This window comes from Papilio polytes, unplaced genomic scaffold (genome assembly GCF_000836215.1).
Source record: "Papilio polytes unplaced genomic scaffold, Ppol_1.0 DF822622.1, whole genome shotgun sequence".
NCBI lineage: Eukaryota > Metazoa > Arthropoda > Insecta > Lepidoptera > Papilionidae > Papilio > Papilio polytes.
This window is the reverse complement of record NW_013526582.1, coordinates 1,084,994-1,109,863: the sequence shown is the minus strand read 5'-3', so window position 1 is coordinate 1,109,863 and position 24,870 is coordinate 1,084,994. Positions and strand designations below refer to the sequence as shown.

At 34.9% G+C, this 24,870-nt stretch overlaps 1 protein-coding gene across 2 annotated transcripts; it reads left to right on the top strand.

The window, feature by feature from the left end:
• Nucleotides 1-23,976, top strand: LOC106106008 (probable RNA-binding protein orb2). Of its 2 annotated transcripts, XM_013286532.1 has the most exons (10): nucleotides 1-90; nucleotides 7,103-7,193; nucleotides 15,984-16,100; nucleotides 16,892-17,020; nucleotides 20,128-20,240; nucleotides 20,704-20,914; nucleotides 21,295-21,380; nucleotides 21,766-21,867; nucleotides 22,766-22,870; nucleotides 23,714-23,830. In XM_013286532.1, exons 2-10 carry the CDS (start codon nucleotides 7,154-7,156, stop codon nucleotides 23,828-23,830), a joined length of 1,020 nt encoding a protein of 339 aa, XP_013141986.1. In that variant the 5' UTR covers nucleotides 1-90; nucleotides 7,103-7,153. The 2 variants fall into 2 exon arrangements, with proteins under 2 accessions (XP_013141986.1, XP_013141985.1); XM_013286531.1 differs by lacking the exons at nucleotides 1-90; nucleotides 7,103-7,193 and adding an exon at nucleotides 13,250-13,429 and having other exon boundaries at nucleotides 23,714-23,976.
• Nucleotides 23,977-24,870: the final 894 nt, after the last annotated feature.

Genomic DNA, 24,870 nt, shown 5'->3' with positions numbered 1-24,870 from the left:
ATATCTGGGACTTTTCGATTTTTGTTACTATTTTACAGATAAACAAAGTATAGTGCGTGCAGTGAATGGAAATAAAATAGTGGAAAATCGGTTTGTTTTTAAAGTGTATTTTTAATTAGGATTTTTATTTGTATTGTGTGGTTTTGTGAGATCGTAAATGGCATGAGTTTTATTTACAACTGCTGTTTATTAGGAGGTAGGCAGTGTTACAATGTAGTTTAGGCTAATAGGGTTAAACATCGAGATATCGTTTTCTTTTTTTAATCGTTCGATTTTTAAAAACCATTTCGAGATAGAATCGATTGTTTCGATACATTTTGTAGAAGGCCCAAGTTACGTCGACCTATAATATTTTAAACTTTGATCCCAGTTTTAAGTTCTAAGGGCAAATGTTTTAAGTTAGTGGAGGATCATACTGGTAGTGGTAGCACATGTATTTTATATTAATAAACGAGACACAAAAATATTTATCTGTTTGCAAAATTGTAATTGCATATTCCCTTAGTGACTATTTACCATCTTTAAGAGCGACAGTTCAAGACTTCGTGATTTTTTTATACAATAAGGAGGCAAACGAGCAAGCGGTCACCTGAATCCACCGAAATGGAAAGCGACCGCTGCCCATAAACATCCGTAATTGCAGATACGTTGCCTACCCTTAATTGACGGAGGTGACGCACATAAAGAGGACATTTCCCCTTTCTATGCGTCTCCTCCACTGTCAAATCCACTTTTCCCTCCCATCCTTTCCCCTTAAGAAAAGAGTGGAAAGGAAAAGGGACTAAAATGAGACCTCCGGCACCACACTCATCAGACGAAACGCGGAATTGCTTCCACTTCACGCCTGTTTTCTGCGTGGTAGTATTACACCAGGCGAGCCGGCCCATTCATGCGAAGATGTTAGAGCGGGCTCTACCACTGTCAAATTATTGTATGGTTTATTACCCTTTTGAGGTATTTTCAATCTTCCAGGCTTTATTATTAGAAAATTATATTTTATTTAATTTGCATACCGGGGAAGTACCTAACCTTCATAATAAAAATATTATAACACGTTAATTAAAATTACTGAACCTTGAAAACCGACTGACCTCTTTTTTGTACCACAGATTAAATATTCATGAGAGAATAATTTATTATCTATGCATCTTTTAATTAGTTAAAAGTGCAATGGATTTTCGCAATAACGTATTCGTTGATAAAAAAAAAGATATTTATAAGTACATTTTATGGGTAAAATACAGACGCAATAATAATAGGAATATTGGCAGATATTTTTTTTAAATAGTAATTTGTTTCGAATTATTCCTTTCTTGCACTAATTACAACGAAGGACCGTTACCATGGCAATTTTTTTTCTTTGCTGTCATTGGCTTGTAATTTTTGTTCTTCCCCATATGACTATTTTTTCCGATTTACTTAACCCCTTCTAAGCGTGAAAATGGACTGTCGTAAGTGGAGTTTATTTAAAAAAGAATGATTCAACAATTTGTTGTAAAATACATAACTACATAACTAAGTAGTGTGTGTTTACGCTTTATTATAATAGTATAGACAAATTTTACTAAAGGAAAAGAATCTTCGTGGTATATTGTACAAGTTCTTGGTTATACTTCAAACAGCTTTTGTAAGGTCGTGATACTTCTGCGGTCGAGTTGTTCCTTTCATATACGTTACCCCTACTGCTTGTTCTCGAACAGAATTCATGAAATATAAATGCTAAAGCAGATGATGGATGTTTGTTACAGTTAGAGCCAGACCTACCACTGGCCGATAGAGACTCAGATAGCTTTAAAATGACGTCACTGTCAGATAAGAGAACAAAGTCCGATATTTCCATCACATTTTTAAACGTTGGATTATTGTCAGACGTTAACAACTTGGTTGAACAAGCCCTTATTATCCTAAACTGCTAACGGATCTCTATTTAATTTGAAAACTCGGAAGACTTCAGGCTACTTTTTATTTCCGCTCGGAATCGCGGGCGAAAGCGGGTCTATACTTAATATTATAAACAGGGAAGATTTGTATTTTTTTTTGTATTGCAATAACTCAAAAACTACTGGGCCTATTTCAAAAATTCTTTCACCATTAAAAAGCTACGTTATCGCTGAGTAACATAGGCTATGATTTTTATTTAATTTTCTTAATTACATGGAGTCCCAAGCGAAAGATAGTATTATCTAATATTATAAATGCGAAAGTTTAGATGGATGTTTGTTAGAGTTTGTAGACTAAACTGCTGAACGGATTTAAATGAAATTTGGCTTAGACGTAGCTTATAGTCGTACGTACACATAGGCTACTCACTTTTATTTTTGTTCAACGCGGAGTCGCGGGCGAAAGATATTATATTTTGTGATGAAACATAAAATTATGATAATATACGCGAATGATGTTTTAATCGATACATCGACATTCATCAATTTAGATGTACCAGTTGACATTTTTTGGCCAGTTCACCTCAACCTGATAATATTTAAGCATGTTTTATGTAAACACCTCGCTCTATATGTCAAGGAAATTTATCTATCTATCTATACTTATTACAATAAAGCGTAAACACACACTTCTTTGTTGCCTAAGATGTCAGCAATTACAGCGTATTTTTGAATAAGTCTTTTTTTAATAAAATCCCTACACTTACACGCTTTAGGCTATATATTTTCACGCCATTAAACTTAGGGGATAAATATTTTGGATAAAAGCCCTAATGTGGGAAAGAGACCATAAGTTGCTGCCATCAAGGAAACAAGGTTGCCATGCGTTGTCATCATGTCAAAATTACCGTTACCATAATAACCTTGCTTCCGTAGTGTTGGCAGCTTGTAGTTTATGTTCCTTTCCCACATGAAGGTTTTTTTTCAATTTATTTACCACCTAAGTGTAATAGAGTAAAAATATACTCTGAAGTGTGTCGTAAGTGTAAGCCTTTTTATTAAAGAGATAATTATTTAAAATTATGCTGTGATTGCAAACATCCTACATAACTAAAAATCAAATACATACGAAAATCCAAAAATGCAACCCGAGTAAAGTTAAAGTTTAGTGAATTTTTAACACCGGCGTCCAGAAACACGCTGTTTATTAATAGTTCCTAAACATTAGTAATAATAAGATATAGCCTATGTTACTCACAGATAAATTACCTTTCTGATGGTGAAAGAATTTTTAAAATCTGCCCAGTAGTTTTTGAGTTATTTCAATACATACAAAAATACAAATCTTTCCTCTTATTATTATTACTTTAACACTTAGATCAAAATTGAATTGAAAGTTTACTTCAGTTCCACTTTGTTGTTATTTCAAGTTTTTCGCTACTTTATAATTGTTCAGATTTAGTACACCGATGTTTTAAGTAAACTTACAACTTATGTTTTCACAAACGAATGCGTAACAATACGAATCTAACCTTGAAGTTGGTAAATCAATAGTGATGTGCCTATTGTCGATAGAATGTTCTAGTAAACAGTAACGTGACGTCTGCCATACGATAATACGAATTATATTGTACTAGCTGTTCCCGTGCGGCTTCATCCGCGAGAAATTATAAAAACTTTATTTCATTGTTTACATTTATGAAATGCCAAAGTCAAATGCATAAATGACAACCTTGGTTCCTTGATGTTAGCAGCTCGTAGCTCATGATCTCTTTCCCACATTAGGGTTTTTATCCAATTTATTTACCCCTGAATTTAATAGCGTGATAATATTTAGCCTAAAGCGTGAGGTAAATAAAAATAAAAAAAAAGAATTGTTCAAAAATATGTTCTAATTGCTGACATCTTAGGTAACAAAGAAGTGTGTTTACGCTTTATTATAATAGTATAGATTAGTGTAACTATTTTCGCGATCAAATGTACCATCCGTTCAGCAGTTTAGGATAACTCTAACAAATATCTATCTAAACATTCGCATTTATAATATTTGAATTCACGTTAGTAGTTTTGAAGTTTATCTAATGCAAATAATTAAATCTTTTCGATAGAAAATTTAACAAAAAAACATTATAAAGACGAAAGTTTAGAATAATAGATATCTGATAGAGTTTGTAGCCTAAACTGCTGAACGGATCTGGAAGGAATTTGACATAGATATATAACAATGTCTGGAAGAACACAGGCTATTTTTTTAATTTCTACGTGGTAGGAGTCGCAAGCAAAAGCTAGTGTTAATATAGATTCTATAATATCCATGTCCTAGAATGAGAAACTAAATATCAAATGATTTAGTGTAGTACTTTCTTGTTTGTATGTGATAATTTATTACAGTGTGTAGTCGGGAGTGTGCCAACCCTAAGGGAGTAGGATAAGTAGGATTATGATGACGATGTATTTACTTATCGAACAATATAAATTTACTGTAACAATACAGGTCGACTTGTTGGGCAATGAAGGTTCAAATGATACCGATTCAGCCTTGCGCCGACCCTTGCGACATACCTTACGTAACACTAGTGGTGTGCTTAGACAATGTATCGATATTGTAAAATACGTAATTTAAATATTACATCTGTTTAAAAATAGCTGTTCCTGGTGACTTCGTCCGCGTGAAATTAAAAAAATAACAAAAATATAGCCTATGTTACTCGCAGCTAAATTACCTTTCTAACGGTGAAAGAAGGTGAAAATCCGCTCGGTAGTTTTTGAGTTATTTCAATACATACAAAAATCCAACAATCCAAATCTTTCTTCTATATAATATTAGTATAGACACTTTTTTTTGCGACAGTATCTTTTTACTTATTTATTTATCAACTAAAATTAAGTTATAATCTTACTAATATTATAAATGCAAAAGTTTGTTTGGATGTATATTTGTTAGAGTTTGTTAGAGGCTGAACGGATCTCTATGAAAGTCATAGATGTAGAACATAGTTTGGAAGAAGGCATAGACTACTAATTAAGTTTTTTTTAATTCGACGCGAACGGTGTTTTAAACGAAAGTAAGTTTGATATGTTTTAAATAGATTGTTACAAATTAGCCGTTAGCGGTTAAATTCGTTGCAACATTGTATGCATTATTGCTTAGAAACGTATTTATTTGTTTAATGCAAATCAATTGCAGGCAAAAACTGATTATGAAATGTAGAATACTTGTTAATAAAGCAATGTTGGATAAATCAATATGTATATCTAAATCATTATAAAGAAGAAAGATTTGAATTTTTATATATATTGGAATAACCCAAAAACTACTGGGGCGATTTCAAAAATTCTTTCACTACTAGAAAGGTAGTTTATCTGTGAGTAACATATATATTTTTTGCGACAAAGTCACAAGCAACAGCTAGTAATTAATGTTTACATACGTTTGTCTGTACTAATATTATAAAGAGGAAAGATTTGTATTTCTGTATGCATTGTACTCTAAAACTACGGGGCCGATTTCAAAAATTCTTACACCGTTAAAAAGCTACGCTATCACTTGAGTGACATAGGCAATATTTATTTTATATTTTTATTACAACTTCACTATCTAGTACTGAATGAACTCAAAAACTACTGGGACATATATCAAACATTCTTCCTTGATTAAAATTCCTAAGTAACATGGGACGAAGTACACAATATAAACGGATGGATGTTTGTACGTAATACCAAAACGAATAAATGGATGAGGATTAAATTTGACTCAAAGATAAATTACATTCTAAAATACCACATAGAAATTCAATTATTTTTAATACTTTACGGACAAAACCGCGGGAAATTATATGTGACATATATATTAAAGGAAGCTTGGATTTGAATCTATACAACGAAATACTGTTAGTTATCAGCCAAATGTCCACAGCTATATGTTCTCGATTCGCCAAGGTCGCGGTTAATTAATGCATTGTGTACACAATGATACTACGTGACAGACGCGCGCTAGGGATGCGTATTGGTCTATCGATATCGATAGATGTATTTTAATAGGTGTAAGGGGTTAATTTATAATAAACAATGAAAATGATAACATGAACATAGACAACATTTGAGTTGTTTTAAAAATGAAATAAAGATGGAAATTGGAGCATCCAGTATGGTTCTAGTTTATTCGATTGTTTATGTAAATTACATTTTTATTACGATTCTTGCTGATATCTTTATTACTACAGAATAACATAAAATATGGTTGCTCAAGAGGCAAAATATTGCTTTTGTACCCGACGTGTTTAATAAAATCCCGGTTACTGTAAAATAACATTTTGTTTAGCTAATTTTGATTAGATAAACTGTATCTTATTCCACTTGTCTGTAGAACAAAATCAAACGTTACTTTTTTTAATTTATTTATTTATACACAAACACAACATTACAATTCACATATAATTTTACAAATACATTTTCCACATTTTTTTTAACCTTAATTTTAAATTAAATATTTCGTTCCATTATATATCCTTAGCTCCTTTACTAGGTTGATTCACTGTATTAAAGGAGCCAATGACTTCCCTTACTTCGTTTATTATTTCGTTACTATTTCGACATTCAGTTGATTTCTACCAAGGGTCAATGTAATTAGCAACTACAACATATATCGATATTTACGTATCACATCACTACGACCCTGAAATGTAACAATTGTTCGCGCAAATTGTGCAAGTATCGGTGAAAGGGCACCTATACATACTTTTGTAACTTATATTAACATAGTATGTTTCAATGAATATCTAAAGCTTTAAAAAAAAGTGAATTTAAATTTCATAATATTGGAATTATAAGAAACTATCTTATGCCCGCGACTCCGTCCGTGTGGGAAAAAACAAAAGTAAATAGCCCATGTGTTCTTCCAGACTATCCTCTACATCTATGCCAAATTTGATGGAAATTCATTTAGCAGTTTAGGCTACAAACTCTAACAAACATCCATCTAAACTATCGCATTTATAATATTAGTGTTATATGTCCATGTGTTTTGTTTATTATGTTTTTCCACTAAAGACGTAGAAAGAGACGGATGTATTGTGTGAAAGGTGACATGATGAAGGGAGTGATGACTGAGATGACGTATGATAGAGTTGGGAGGACAAAAACCTGTGGCGCTTAACGGGAGTAGGCTAAGGAAGATGAAGGTCGTTTTTCCACTGTTTTATTTCTATATATTTTAATTTTAGGCGTGTATGTGTATACGTAATCAGTGTTATATGTGAAACATATATTGTACTATGATTAACGAAAGAATGGTCACGAGTATGCCGTTTTATGGTGAGTTTTTTTTATTTATTTTTTAATTGTACAAATCAAAGATTATCAACCATAGAATAGTGACAGTCATTAAACTGTGCATTGTGTTTTGTTTGGATGCAGAACAATTTCGGTTATAAAATATAACGGGTCAGCAAAACTTGCTGCAACTGGGTCATCCAGGGCTTGCTAACCTAGATACCGCGTTACCATGGCGACGGCGGCCATGTTGCGTTGCTATAGCAACCGCGCATGCGTCTGACAGCTGTCAAACGAGGCGTGGTGCGATCGACAGTTTTATGCAGCAGTTTTATACTTTTTCTTTCGACTGTTTTGCGATGATTTTAAAACGTAGGTAAAATTCTGTATTAATAAATAGTAAACTCGTGTATGTTTTTTATTGTTTATATATAAATTCGTGTATCGTAAGGCTCAGCTGTTGGTATACCGTTATTTAAGTATAGTCGAAACTTTACTTATAGTTATAATCTAAATTTCCTCGCAACTTTGCTTGCAAGAAATTAAAAAAATATACCCTATGTTACTCTCAGATAAATTAACTATCTAATGGTGAAGGAATTTTGTAAATCGGTCCAGTAGTTTTTGAGTTATTACAATACATATAATAATACAATTCCTAGCTACTATTAGGTGTCACTTGCGACTCCCTCCACGTGTAACAAAAAAAAACAACTTTTTTAGTAGCCTATGTGTTCTCTATCTCTATCTTTATGGAAAAAATTGCTTGACCAAGCCAAGGCCCACAAAGGGCTGTAGAGCTAAGGAAGAAGAAGAAGATGTGTTCTCTATCTATTCCAAATATCAGCAAGACCCGTAAAGCCATTGTGAACTAGTAAAAAACATCCATCCATCTAAACTTTCGCATTTATAATATTAGTTAGAAGTATGATAGATGGAGTGTTTTATTATTTGACGTCTTATCGAAAATCTATTTTCCACAAGGGAATTTATCCCAACTAAGGGCCTCCGGGCGCCTTTTTTTCGCATCGCACATATCTAAAGTTTTGAATGCTAGTTTTCTGCGCACCCAAGTACGGTGCAATTTTACAAATCAACTAAGATTGCTTCACCTTATATGACCTGGAAATATTGTCTAGGCGTATCTGATAGTTGCATGAAATAACTGTCTAGAGTTATTTTCGAGTCTGATTCCATGAGCGTTGTTGGTCGATCTAGACTAGGGAGCTACCTAAGTCCTATTCGAAGTTTGAACACAGGTGAAGTGGAAGTTGTTCTGTGTTTCGTGCCAAAGGCCCAATTTAAGTCTTTTTCCCTTCCCTTCCTTTCGTTATAAGAGAATTACGCGAAGGAAAATGCCAGTAAATCTATTGAGATCGCATGAGACAGTTCGTGAAGTGGAAGCTATTATGCGTTTCATCATAAGTGTGTCGGAGGCCCAATTTTTGTCCCTTTCCCTTGCCTTCCTCATAAGGGAAGTATAGGAAGGGAAATTCCAGTAAATGTCAACGAGATCGCAAGGGTCATGTCCTAAATACATCGTTACAAAGTCAAATATCGCGTTAGCTACTTGTACCAGTAGCGTTCACACATATCTATCACGCCAGTTACTTTATTTTAGCGATTATTATTCTTCTATAAGATGTATTTTTTAGTCCTCAAAAAATAGTGTTTGTATATAAAGTAGTTTAATGAATAAAAATCTAGCCTATTCTACACTATGCTATAAACCCAAACGGGTAGAATGCCCCAATTTCCCGGCCCAAGCGATTGACAAGGTCATCGACCTCACCTACGCTTGCGCTCTACGACATTTGTCCTTGCAAATCCCGTCATTGATACGTTCTGGACTGTACGCTTTGGTCGAAGCGCTAGTATGCATCCCTTTCTTTCTCTATGAAAAGAAAGAGACATACAGATTCACATTTCTGTCTCCTGTGTCCTGAGAGAGTTCTGTAACGAAATATGGACACTGCTTAACTATACTAATATTATAAAGAGGAAAACTTTGTATTTTTGTTAATATTTAAATAACTCAAAAACTACTGGGCCGATTTTAAAAATTCTTTCACCAATAGAAAGGTAATTTATCTGTGAGTAACAAAGGCTATATTTTATTATTACTAATGTTTAGGAACTATTAATAAATAGCGTGTTTCTGGACGCCGGATTTAAAAATTCACTAAACTTTAACTTTTCTCGTTAGAAATATTCGTATCATCAACTGAATTTGTACACTCATAGGAGCATTTAAAGTGGGCACACAACTGGGACTAAACTATCGCACAACTGTGCGATTGTCGATTGTTTCGCAGCATCAACTGTTTTGCACTACAAATCGAGTATTATGATGTATGATAAGATTAAATGTTATTTTATTTTTATTTATTTTATTTATTACCTCCATATAAGCTCATAGGAATCAAAGCGAGACAAAACAGTTGGGCAATTATTTTGTCAATGTGTTCGCACGTACTCTTGTTCGAATCTATCAATCGTGAGCATAGAGTTAGTGAAATACACGAGGCGTAAGTATAGAGGTCACGTATAATGAACTGTATCCTCTATACGACGGCCGGTCTAATGCATTTGTCGGTCTGTTACACAACTATTTACCCTTCTTAGTATAGTCAACTACTGAATATTTGAGATTTATTCGTACATGCTTAGAAATTGGACAGTTTGGATGGATGTTTGTTACTATGTCACTCAAAAACGGCTTAACAAAAGGCTCCGATGTTCTACCGATTTTATTATTTTTAATTTCAATGGCAACATCTCGTAATATTTAATCAAGTAATTTAAGGTAGAAGTGTGTAGTATTGTATTGCAGAGGATATGCTAGAGAAGGCAGTGAATTCTGATATTCAGCTGATATAGATGTACATACATAAGAGTACATACTGTTCACACTACGTAGGGGAAATTATGTTTTTTTTTATATCATAAGGTGGCCAAAGACATCCGCAATTACAGATGCGTTGCCTACCCTTATCCGACGGAGGAGGAGACGCACATAAAGAGGATATATCCCCTTCCTATGCATCTCCTCCACCGTCAAATCCACTTTCCCTTCCCATCCTCTCCTTATAAGAAAAGGGTGGTAAAGAGAAAGCGACTTAAATTAGGCCTCCGGCACCACACTCATCAGATGAAACATGGAATTGCTTCCATTTCATGCCTGTCTTCTGTGTGGTCGTAGTATTACACCGGGCGTGCCGGCCTATTCGTGCTAAGATGTTAAATCGGGCACTACCACTGTATTGTGTTGTAGAGGATATGCTAGAGAAGGCAGTGAATTCAGATATTCAGCTGATAGAAATGTATGTAAGAATACATAATATGAACACTACGTAGGAACACATGCATGACGATGATGCCTAGTCAGTGAGGTTTTTGAATTAAACATATATAGCTATATTAATAGAATATACAGGGATATTAAAATATTATCTATTTTATAATAGATAAAAATAACAAACTGCCTTGACATTCCTAACCTTGATTGTCAGTATCGTATAAAAATCCAAGATGGCGTCTATTAATGTCATTATATTGATTTCCCGATTGACCTAGAAACGGCCTCAATCGATCTCAGCGTTAGATGGTTAGATAAAATGAATATGCGGGTTCGAAACCCACTTAATTTTACTTATTTATTTCATCCATTTGAAAGATATCTTCTACATTAATTCTTAGTTAAAAATAACAAACAATAATAATAATCTGTTAAAAAGAAATATGATAAAATATTTCTTCAAGGTTATGAATAGCAAAATTTTATTTTGAATAATTTTATATGAAAATTTTAACAGGCGTTTTCAAAATTTATCAAATAACGTTTAAAAGACCTACAAATGTTTTTTACTCTTAGATAGATATCACGAAATAGAAATCTTGTCAAAAGTTATAATATACTCGTAAAATTGTTATGTAAAAAAGTCCAGTTCACTTCAAATGGGGTTTACGCTATCAAGTAGTTTAGGTATCTTAGGACATCTAGGAGATCGTATAGACGTCTGCATGACCTAAGCATATGACCTGTTATATGATACAAGATTTACTTATTAACTATACAGACTAGAATATGTATTTCCCAACTGGTGAAATATTTAACCCTAAATGCAATTCTAGGTATATCATACTTCTTACTAATAATTATAAATGCGAAAGTTTAGATGGATATTTGTTAGACTTTGTAACCTAAACAGCTAAACGGATTTCGACGGAATTTGGTGTAGATGTAGAGGTTATAATCTTACTAATATTATAAATGCGAAAGCTTAGATAGATGGATGGATAGATGTTTGTTAGAGTTTGTAGCCTAAACTGCTAAACGGATTTCGATGAAATTTGGTACTGATATAGAGGATAGTCTGGAAGAACACATAGGCTACTCACTTTTGTTTTTCTTAATTTCACGCGGACGGAGTCGCGGGCGAAAGCTAGTTGTATAAAAAAAAGGATAATTAAAAATAAAACAACAATAATTGTACAATATAGACAATAGTTACAAGAGAGTTTTCTGTTATAAGTTATTTAGGAAATCACTTGGTTACTTTTTAGTGTATTTTGTTTCAAAGTTAGTTTTCTTGTGATTATTAAAATTTTCTATGCCCATGCATGATTTACATATTTTAAATAATAGATGAACTAGCTTTCGCCCGCGACTCCGTCCGCGTGATTTAAAAAGAAACGAAAGTGAGCAGCCTATGTGTTCTTCCACACTATCCTCTACGTCTATGCCGAATGTCATCGAGATCCGGTCAGCCGTTTAGGCTACAAACTCTAACAAAAATCCATCCATCTAAACTTTCGCATTTATAACATTAGTAAGAATTATTAAGATATTTACTACAACATACTATGTGCTATATCGTTTGTAACCTTGCCGTTTGATTATGATCTTTATGTCAAGACCTTAAATGTGATAATTCATCGTGCATTTAAATGCTAATAAGGTTCGTTTTAGGAATGTTTTGAAAATGAAAACGTAGACAATATGTTTCAAAACAACAAGAATTTCATTGTAAAAATGTTGACATTGAATATTTTGCTTGTTGTTGACAATTATTGCTGATGGAAGAACATTTTTGTTAGCTGTACAATAAGTAATTTTTTTACGGATGCATAAATTGTTTTAAATTTTAGGTTATATTTAATCACAACTAATTTTTGCTATAAAACTAGATAAAACAATAATATTTGACGACAATTTACATGTATTAATACACTACAACTTTGAATTTAAATTATTGTTTAGTGATGCGCTATTATTACTGATTATAACCTAAAATATAGTTAGTATGTTATCTGTGGTATTAACCTAACCTGTCAACAAACACGCGATCTCTAGCGTAAAAAATAACATGTTACTGGATATAATACAAGGACATTGAATAAAAAAAACATCGTTATTGTCACCCGTGTCTGAATTCCGTTACTGAATTAAAAAATATAATCGGTAGCCTTATCGACAGAATCGTCAAACATTTCAAGATGTAATTTTAAAAATAAACTTAGTAAATAGACTATATTTACTTCCAGACTATACTCTACATCTATGCCTTTTAGAGACATTTGTTTAGCCGTTCTAGTATGTTACAAACATCCATCTAAACATTCAGGTGGATTACAAGAAGTAAGATTGTTCCCAATTTATTTGATTAATAATATTGATTTAAAAAATCTGACTATATCACATCACTACTTTTAACTTATTATATCAACACAATTAAGCAATTTAAATAAATAAATGCATTTGTATTCAGTCAATTAAAAAACTATTTAGTTGTTTAACGTTTAAACAATGACAAAAGACTGTTTCTGAACGTATCCACAATAAAAATAAAACGAGGCGTCTTCGTTTTAAATCGAGAAATTTAATTTTAGTAGGAACGTAAACTAGCTGTTTCAGTTTAAGAAAACTCCGTTTACAATTCGGGTCTATTGACAAACGTTGTTAAATAAGTTTCAATTAAAAATAGCAGTTTAAATAACGGTTACTTTTTATCTTGGTATAATTTTAGCGGTGTCTTTATCAAAAAAGGTTTTATATTTTATAAAAAAATTAGAAATGAATGATTGAATTTCGAACGCGAGCGTCATTTTTTTCATTCACGCGGTACGTCGCTGCGCCGGACGCATCTTTGTTTCGTTGAAGAAATTTTCGGAAGGAAAATATTGTCGAAAAATTTTCTATTGTAATATTATGTCGGTGCATACAATACCTTTGATAACGCCTTTCATCCGTGGCACAAGATTTCCTTGCAGAAAGAGTGAGTATTTTCATACTTTTCAATAATTATGTATTTTTAAAATACCGCTGATTAAGTAAACGCAAGTCTGTTTTAAGTTAGATAAGTTTATGTATTACCCTAAAACTTATTGTTAGAACAACGAAAAACATTAAAATTTTCATTTGCGGTATGGCAGTACTACGTTGAAATGTATAAATATTTTTCAATTTAATATACACCGACTAGTCTCAGTGTTAAGAATATAAACATTACAGGATCGATACCATTACAAGCTTAGAAAATTATAACTAACTTATTTTACGTAAAAGGCTTTCATACGAAATGCTCAACATTTTATTTATAACATTTTCTGCATGCTGACTATCTATTAATTATTATAAAGACATTAAAAAAGTATAATTACATTAAATAGTTTTTGAATATATTGTTTAACTTGTCACCATGACAACCAGACTATGCGTTCGCGTTTTGACGAGTTATCCATTCCAGTAGCATTTGTTTTAAAACATTGGTATCCCTTTTTTTTTAAAGGGAATGACAATTTATACGTCTTTCCATCGAGAAACTTTAAAATGTTATATTTGTGTTTTAAATAACAGTGACTTTGTAGCTTTCTGAAATAAAATCTTAGTCTCCTCTCTTTTCCCGTATCTTGTAAAAAGATGGGTAGGGTAGAGGAGTTAAGAAAGGGAAAATCATTCTGTCTCTATCAAGGAACGAGTTTATGAATGGTGTCTATGAAAATTTGCTTCTCTATTTTGAATAATTAAAGTGGACCCTTGCTTGTTTGTCAGCAAAAACAAATGTAGAGGTGTACAAAGATCACAACTAAACCATTTTAATGGGTGTTTCGCGTTAGGATTTTTTCCCATTTGGTCAACTGGTTGTAGTTCATCAGCCCAACGGAAAACACTACCTTTAGTTATAAATTTATTATTACGTGATTTTATTTTGTCTAATACTTTTTTACTAATATAAAGAGGAAGACTTTGTTTGATTGTAATGGAACAACTCAAAAACTACTGGGCCGATTTAAAAAATTCTTACACCATTAAAAAGCTACGTTATTAGTGAGTAATATAGGCTATGTTTTATATTATTTTTTAAATCCAGGCGGACGGAGTCGCGGGCGATAGCTAGTATTGATTATAAAGATTTGAGTCGCATGACCAACTTGATTCAAGGTTCAGTGACCTTGGTTTTTGTGAACTCTGTTATAAAAAGTGCCCTTTAGCTGTTTACTAGTTCATTTTTGTCGTAATTCTGTGATCTAGTTGGTTAAATTTGACCATATATCACCGTATTCTTTCGAAATCGCTATATAGTATAACAAAGTCTCTTCCTGCAATCTGTCCCTATGCTTTAATCTTTAACGGATTGCATTTTGATGCAGTTTTGTAAGAGCAAGCAACCAGACCATCCTCTACATTTGTGCCAAATTTCATAGAGTTCCGTTGAGCAGTTTAGGCTACAAACCCTAACAAAGTTCCATCTAAACTCTCAGATATAAGTAAGAATTCTATAAAGATGGTTATTGTTTTAAACCAATACGAGTACATCTTAATCCGTAAATGCATTTATACATCAATCTTTTCTTCCTTATACAATAGACTATTTTGGAAATATCTTTTTCTTTGTTTCCCTTAATATATGTTCAATTTCCTACCCGTTTCAATCTATATCTATACTAATATAATAAAGCGTAAACACGCACTTTGTTGCCTAAGATGTCAGCAATTACAACATATTTTTGAATAACACTTTTTTTTAATAAAAAAGCCCGACATTTACGTTACGCTTTAGGCTATATATTTTCACGCCATTTAACTTAGGGGGTAAATATTTTGGATAAAAACCCTAATTTGGGAAAGAGACCATAAGTTGCTGCCAACATCAAGGAAGCAAGATTGCCAAGGGTCATGTCATTTTGACATTTGCAATTGATAATTTAAGAAATGTAAACAACAAAATAAAATTTTCTTAATTTCATGCGGATGAAGCACGGGAACAGCAAGTTTATGACATTTAAAAAGATGCGTTTTAGAGTTATGTACCTCGTTATTGTTACTCGTAGTCAGATATGAGCGTGTGGGTCAATTTATCAATAGGATGTGAGGTGGTCCCCCCTCCAGCCTCCCCCAGGCCGCACCTGCGTCCCAATTTCATTTCAGTGACAGCGCAGCTCAAAGTATTTTGGTGCTGGCAATACGCCAGAATTGAGTTTTTTAATGTCGTTGACTCCTAGAAGTGAGGATTTACAATAACATTGAAGTACTTGGTATGTGAAGATAGTGTTTTGACTGGAGTCTGTCTAATTTTAAAAGTATTTACGATACTACTAATTGTTACTTGTGACTTCGCCCGCACGAAATTAAACGATATATACGTAACTCGATACTAACGTAGCTCTTTAATGGTGAAAGAATTTTTGAAATCAGCCCAGTAGTTTTTGAGTTATTTCATTATAATCAAAGTTTTCCTCTTTATAATTTTAGTATAGGTAAAAAAGATAAAAAAAAATTGTGGTGGTAAAAATATCGCATCTAACTTATAATGGGTTATTTTGTTGCAGGCAAGTCGCCGTTCTTCCCCGGCGTGGAGGAGCCGGCTGCGGGCGTGGCGGGCGCGGGCTCGCCCTCGGCGCCGCCCGACCACGCTCAGGATGTCGTTTCCAGGCTTAGTGCCGCAGGTTAGTGTAGCCTAGGTAACCTAGACGTAGTTTTAGCCTAGAGTCTATAGCGACATGGAAGACTTCGTCACGTTGTTGGGAAATGCCCGCTTTAGCAATGCATATAGAAGACACGCGTCAAGAGGAAGTATCTTTAAACCGTCTCGTCTGGTGAGGATCATTCCAATTTTGGACCACTTTTCCCTTCCGCGTTACTATCCTTCATACTAATAATATAAATGAGAAAGTTTAGTGGATGGATGTTAGAGTTTGTAGTCTAAACGGCTGAACGGATTTCGATGAAATTTGGTAAAGATGTAGAGGATAGTCTGGAAGAACACATAGACTACTCATTTTTGTTTTCAATTTCCCTTGGAGTCAAGTGTTTTTTATATAAATAAAAAACCCTACAGTTATCACACTCTATAGGCAAACGCAAAAGGTAGTCGTGAATGTTTAAATTTTCTGCCAAAAGCAAGGTCCTTAATTTTCAATTATTTTTTTTAAGAAAAATATATGTTACTAGCTTTCGCCCGCGACTCCGTCCGCGTAGAGTTTTTTTTTAAAAAAAAAAACAAAGTTAATTAGCCCAAAAGTTCTTCCAGACTATGCTCTACATCAATGCAAAATTTCATCGACATCCGTTCAGCAGTTTAATCTACAAACTCTAACAAACATCCATCCACAAAATTTTCGCATTTATAATATTAGTAAGACGTGGATGAAGCCGCACGAAAACAGAACAGAACAGCTAGTTCAGGATGGAGAGAAATGGAGTCCAAGGGCTCTAAGTGTATAAGTTTGTCCCGCAGGTTTGTCTATGTGCGTGAGTGCGCTGGGCTCGCCGGCGAGGTCGTCGCCCGTGTCCGCGGGCTCGGAGCACGGCGAGCGGTTCAGCAGGAAGGTGTTTGTTGGTGGACTGCCGCCGGACATTGACGAGGGTGAGTTTAAAATACACAAACACAACCAAGATCCTTAGAGAACCAATCGTATGAAGACACATCAGATTACTGCGAAGACTTAAAAAGACTGGGTTTAAAAATTATTGGATATTTTTAATACTAGCAATAGCTAGCGACTTCACGCCCGTGATATTAAAATTAATAGCCTATGCTACGCATAATGTAGATTCTCAGTTGTGTTTCTCCCGTTTTTTTGTACAATGATAGGAAGGGGAATCGTCTTTGTCAGGGGATAGGACGCATAGGTAGAGGAAATATGATTGATGACTGTAAATGCGGATATCTATAGGCAGCGGTCTCTTGGCTATTCTGGACAATTTTGGGGAGGCCTTTTTGTCAGCTTGTACTATAAAAATATTTGAATTACGAAACGTATTTTTCATACTACTAATATTATAAAGAGGAAAGATTTGTATCTTTGTATGTATTGAAATAACTTGAAAAAGACAGAGCCGATTACAGAAATTCTTTCACCATTAAAAAGCTACGTTATCACCAAGTAACAGTGGCTGTGTTTACCATTTTTTTAATCCCACGCGATCGAAGTCTGCAACAGCTAGTGTTACTAATATTATAAATGCGAAGGTTTAGATGGATGGATGTTTATTAGAGTTTGTAGCCTAACTGCTGATCGAATCTGGATGAAATTTGGTATACACGTAGAGGATACACTGGAAGAACACATAGGCACAATACTTTATGTTTTTTTTTTAAATTCAACGCGGATGATAGCTAGTACGTTATAAAACAGTTCGCCACAATAATAGTCAATAACGTGCGAGAATACGCAAATGACGTGACGTGTCAGCCTTGAGTGCAATTGCCGCATCGATTCTCATTGCCGTTGCCTGGCTACGCACGTGCAAACATTACCGTAAATAAGTATATTAGGACGTGTGAGAACAGAAAGGTACCATAGCTGTAGAGGAAATAAATATCAAATAATAATATATATATATATAGTAGGTGCAACGAAAAATGATGCCTCTGCAGGCGTGTGTAACTTTACAGTTATGTCATACTACCAACCACACCCTACGTTTTATTATCTACTAGCTTTCGCACGCGACTCCGTCTGTGTAAAATTTTAAAAAGACGATAGTAGTAGTAGTAGTAATAAATTGAAAAAGCCTCCATGTGGGAAAGAGACTATAAACTACAAGCTGCCAACGTAAAGGTTGTCATTTATGCATTTGAATTTTGACAATTCACAAATAAAAACAATAAAGTAAATACAATTTAATGCGGATGAAGCCGCACGGGAACTGCTCGTTTCAATGTAAAAATTCAATTCTTCCCTTGTCTATAATATTGTATAGATAATTTGAAAATCATAAAATCTAGCGCCTAAGAGTTATTTTTAATACAAGCCGCTTTATCGCTGACGCCATTTACAAAGATATTGAAGCCTTTAAAGTGATAACTGAAACCTTAGCGTTTTGTAGGCGGTTGCGATGCGAGCATGCATTATAACACCCTAATGTAGTTACATAGTAACTTTATCTATACTCTTCTATACTATTATAATAAAGCGTAAACACACACTTCTTTGTTGCCTAAGATGTCAGCAATTACAGCATGTCTTTGAATAGTTATTTTTTTAATTAAAAGCCCTACACTTACGTCACGCTTTAGGTTATATATTTTAAAAGCCATTAAACTTAGGGGGGTAAATATTTTGAATAAAAACCCTAATGTGGGAGAGAGACCATAAGTTGCTGCCAACATTAAGAAAGCATGGTGCCAAGGTTTGTCATGTCATGTCATTTTGACATTTGCAATTGATAATTTGACAAATGTAAACAATGAAATAAGGTTTTCATAATTTTATGCGGATGAAGTCGCATGGGAACAGTTAGATATTCATAAATAACGATTCAAGCCGATTTCATTAAAAGGCCTCCATCAAGCTATCTACTACTAAAACGATGCAATCTTCTTACTAATACTATAAATGCGGAAGTTTAGGTGGATGGATGTTTGTTAGTTTGTAGGCTCAACGGCTGAACGCATCTCAATGAAATTTGGCATAGATGTAAAGCATAATCTGGAAGAACACATAGGCTACCTTCCTTTTTTTTTTAATTCCACGCGGACGGAGCTGCAGGCGAAAGCTAGTGACATAAGTTTTAAAAGTGGTGCTAAAATTGTCATATTAAAATATCAATTAGCAATGATTTACAAATGTAAAAGTGATTAAGTTGTAGCTTACGTGTGTGTTCTAATTATTATAAAGAGGATAGATTTGTGTTTTTGTATGTATCAAAATAACTCGAAAACTACTGGTCAGATTATAAAAAATCTTTCATAATTTCTACATAGGCTATCCTTTTTTATTTCACGCATGCGGAGTCGCAAGCACCATCTAGTAATGTAATATAGTTATTGATTGTAAAGCCTACCCGGGCCACCTAGGTCGTCTGTAATCTGCGTCGGCGCGGACCATTGGATCGTGAACTAGGTGGCCTAGATTGTGAACAAAGCCGGGCGCGTCTCGCGGTTGCCTAGATCCGATATTGATTTAGTAATTTGTTATGTAGCAAAAAAATTAGGTCAAGAACGCCACGTAATTATTAACGGATGTTTATGTAACAATAGAATTTGACTGCAATGACGCTTTTGGTACTGTTGTTGTTAATTTCTATGTAAAGAACGTTTCAAGAGTTCCGCAAGTTCTTATATTTCTGGTTAGGATAGTCTAATCTAGATGTATACTAACATTATAAAGAAACTCAAAAACTACTGGGAAAAGTAACTCATACTACTGGGGCAGATTTCAAAAACTCTTATCACCATAAAATAACGTTACGTTGTAAGTAACATAGGCTATATTTTTAATTTCACGCCTTTCATTCTATGATATTTGACAGAACAGAGACAACGATAAGACAAGGTTCACTGCAAATCGTTTTGATTACTCGGATATTTTGCTTTAATCGTAACAGCATATTCCATTTTAAATGTAATTTAAGTTGTAACAGAATGATGTATTTATATGTCCACTCCCCTGTCAAACCCTTCTCATCCTTTCCTAATAAATTTTAGGCAGGGAAAGTTTAGTAAAATAGATTGCCATATCTTTCCAGATGAAATCACGTCATCGTTCCGTCGGTTTGGTCCGCTGGTGGTGGACTGGCCGCACAAGGCTGAGAGCAAGAGCTACTTCCCGCCCAAGGGGTATGCCTTTCTGCTGTTTCAGGTAAGTTAATATTTTATAATCTATCTTTTTCGCGAATTTATCCAGGCAGAATTTAACAAAAAAGAACTTGTCTAAAAAGTTCTCAAAGCAAAGATCTCGTAAATGACGTTATAATTTGAGGATTAATTGTGCCGTGTAATTGCCAAAGCTAAATAATAACTAACTAAAATGACTAGGTTTTACATGACTAATTTTCGTAGGGGAAGCGAAAGTCTGCAATTTTTTATATTTTAAGTGGGATCTAAACTTTTCCGAACATACCACAGTTTAGTGTAGTGTTCTTTAGCCTTTGTCCTTTGGCGTGCTTGGAAGGCAAATCAATTGCTTTTGTTCCACCTTACCTTTAACCATTGCTCTAAAACATTGACTCTAACTTCTGCCTTGAAACCTTATAAATGCCCTTAAAATGTAAGTCTATCGTTTGGCTTGTCAAGTTGTGGACATTGTATGTTGCATTGTGCAGGATGAGAGCTCTGTAGCGGCGCTGATGGAAGCCTGCATTACGGACGACGACAAGCTGTACTTGTGCGTGTCTTCGCCCACCATCCGTGACAAGCCAGTGCAGATCCGGCCGTGGCGGCTGGCGGATGCTGACTTCGTGCTCGATGCCAGCATGCCACTCGACCCGCGCAAAACTGTGTTTGTGGGCGGCGTGCCGCGTCCACTCAAGGCTGGTTAGTACTCTCTACTCTCTGCTCTTTGTTATCTACTCTTTGCTCTTTGTTTTCTACTTTCTACTTTCTGCTCTCTACTCTCTACTGTCTACTCTTTGCTCATTGCTCTTTGCTCTTTCTTTTCTACTCTCAACTTATTATTTTATGTAACTAACGTCTCATCATATGTCCTCACCACGATAACTTTTTTTTTCAATTTCTCTTTTTTCTACTTTCAAACTTTCTTCACAGAAAGACGTCCAATAAATAATAACTTTTCTTCATTCGCTATGCTATTCTGCTATCCTGTATTCTAAGTCTCTATCGGTTTCTTATTGTATAACAATTATTTTATATCAGAATGTTTGTGTATATTTACATATACTAAAACGTGATTACAGTTGAGTTGGCGATGATAATGGACCGGTTGTACGGCGGCGTGTGCTACGCCGGCATCGACACTGACCCTGAGCTCAAATATCCCAAAGTGAGTGTTTACAATTCATTAAATAGAATAATGTTTTTATGTTGAATGTTTCCATTTAAAGACACGCGACAACTGATTCTACAAACGTTTTTATGAAACTTATAGAATGGTCTATCCTACAGTTTTTAATAAACCAGTATTAGTTTTTCAAGAAGCGTGCGTACTATTTCCTCCAAACGTAGCAAACCAACTCTTGTCCAGTATTTCAAATGTCCATAGGTGTCAATAATCGTGTCTGTCCATAAGTGTCAATAATCGTGTCTGTCCATAGGTGTTTTTAGTGCTAACATTTGCCCTTCTTACCGTAAAAATAATCAATCTCTGTAAAGTTTATTGCATTATCGATCGGAGGCAATATTTTAGTTTTTTCTTTGGCACTCTCCAGGGCGCGGGGCGGGTCGCGTTCTCCAACCAGCAGTCGTACATCGCGGCCATCTCTGCGCGCTTCGTGCAGCTGCAGCACGGAGACATCGACAAGCGCGTTGAGGTGACACACACAAACACACACACACAAACATGCACGCATACATACATGAGCGCACACGAACGTGCACTGTGGGTAATCTCATGGGGATACAAAAAGTCCATAGGGTTGTTTTAGGCAGAAATGGGACTCTGGTTTGCTTAAATAAACACTAATGTACATAAACCCGATACTACGAACATGTAGCTCCTGTATCTGACGGTTTTAACCCTCAAATATCTATGAAATTTGATACCGGGGTTACAAATCGCTTGGGCACCTACAATCGATCTTATTTTAACACTAGGTTTCGCCTGCGACTCCGTCCGCCTGGAATTAAAAAAACAATAGTGAGTTGTCTATGTGTTTTTCCAGACTATGCTCTACATCGATGCCAAATTTATCGAAATCTGTTCAACAGTTTATGCTACAAACTCTGACAAACATCCATCTAAACGTTCGCATTTATATTAGTAAGATAAGATTAGGCTGTTTACATATTACCTTTGACTGATAATATATAGGGTTTTGCTTGTGTTCAACTCAAAACAATTATAATTAATATTGAAAGTTCATTTTTTTTATAACATAAGGTGGCAAACGAGCAAAGGGCCTGAATCCACCGAAATGTAACGCGACCGCTGCACATAAACATCCGCAATTGCAGCGCTGCCTACCCTTCATTGACGGAGACGCACATAAAGAGGACATTTCCCCTTCCTATGCGTCTCTTCCAACGTCAAATCCACTTTTCCTTCCCATCCTTTCTTAAGAAAATGGTGGAAAGGGAAAGGGAGTAAAATTAGGCCTCCGGCACCACTCATCAGACTGTAGGCCGAATTACTTCCACTTCACGCCTGTGTGTGGTGGTGGTATTGCCGAGAGGCTGCAGTGCGGAGATGTTAAAGCGGGTTACTTGTAGGTGAAGCCGTACGTGCTGGACGACCAGATGTGCGACGAGTGCGCCGGCGCGCGCTGCGGCTCCAAGTTCGCGCCCTTCTTCTGCGCCAACGTCACCTGTCTGCAGGTACAACACAACACACAACACACAATACATTACATATATACACTAGCTGTTCCCAGGCGGTTTCATCCGCATCAAATTATGAATATTTTATTTTATTGTTTACATTTGTCAAATTATTAATAGCAAATGTCAAAATGACATGACATGACAAACCTTGGCAATCTTACTTCCTTGATGTTGGCAACAACTTATGGTCTCTTTCCCACATTGGGGTTTTATCCAAAATATTAGGCCCTAAGTTTAATGGCGTGAAAATATATAGCCTAAAGCATGATGTCAGTGTAGGGCTTTTAATTAAAAAAAGAATTATTAAAAAATATGCTGTAATTGCTGACATCTTAGGCAACAAAGAAGTATGTGTTTACGCTTTACTATAATAGTATAGATATATACAAATGTTAACTTTCATATAAACAAAAATTTTAGCGAAGCTTATAGCAATAGATTGGTGGAAACTAAATTTAAATCGGTTCAGCCATTTCTGAGTTTAGCGCACACAAACACACAGACAAATTGACATAAATTACTTTTTTTTGCCAATTCCCATTTAAAGACTTTGTCTACCTTTAGATATTTGTTCTTATGTTTGAACTCAAATGTTTAGCGAATTCAATAAAATCAAAAAATTACAACAAACTCATTCAATTTTATCTTTATAAGGCAAAATCCATAGAAAATAATTAAATCAAGTTCTGTAGATCCTCTAGATCTTCTATTGATAAAATATGTACAGAAAAAGGCATACAAAACACAGTAACATTGTCAATCTGTTCTAAATATACTATTTTTTTTTATTTTTAAACCTAAAAACATGTAAAAACTGTAATAATGTGTATATTTCAGTACTACTGCGAGCACTGCTGGGCGACGATCCACTCGCGGCCCGGCAGAGAGTTCCACAAGCCGCTGGTGAAGGAGGGCGCCGACCGCCCGCGGGCCGTGCCCTTCCGCTGGTGTTAGCTCCACAACCAACCAACAACCACCACCAACCACCACCAACCAACAACCACCACCAGTCTCACTGCGCACGCGACTGCAACTCAATGATAGTCTAAAACCCAACTACTAACGCGACTGCAAATTGACGCTCGCTTTAAGGGTTTTATTTCTACCGAAAGTTACATACGCCTGGCAACATTGTGACAAATGTCGCGTGTGCAAACGGCGATGTGTTGTTGCCAGCGCTTAAATCTCTTGGCGTTTCTATACTCTATGAATGGTATTTGCTTTGAAGGCAACATTATCCAATGTTAGGAATGTTAGGTGAAAGTACAAGCGTCGGTGCTTTGTTCTTAGACTTCGGTCCCGTGTCCTTTCCAAATTGTAGTGTAAATGTACGTGTAGAAGGAAATTTGAGAAGCATTTTCTATCGATTTAAGCGAAATGTGTATTCAAATTAAAGGAATAAAAAACTTAGATAGTTGTCAGTTTGTCGTTAAGTATGTCCGCGGTGTGCGGTGAAAATACGCCCGGATGACGCGTTGCGTTCCCGCCGCGTTTTTTCACCGCCGCGCTCTGACGTAATCGTAAGATAATGTAAGACGAAAGTGTCTGGTTCTTAAACATATTTGTACCTGTGTAGTTAGAATGAATTTTCCCCTATAATTAATAACCCCCAAAACCCCCAAACTATTAGTTTTCACTTGGATATTGTTGCATTTGTCTTTTTTCGTGGACTATGACGTCACGTAGTGTGGTTCAGATCAGAATCTGGTTTGGTTCTAGACTGGAACTTAAGGCAGAGGGGAATTTGACAGTTATTTGAACCTTTTTGTTAATTCTTTGTTTAAAGTGAAAATAATTTCTCTGGAATTTTATTTAAACTGTCACTTAACAGGCTTTTTCATTTTTTCGGTTAATTTAAAACTAGATTCCATCCAAATTTGTAAAACATTGAATATTGTCACACACTTTAATTCAAAATAGTAAGTCATTTGACAGTGACATATGAAGTGACAAGTTAGTGTTGCCAGGTCTATTAAAATAAATGTTGAATATCT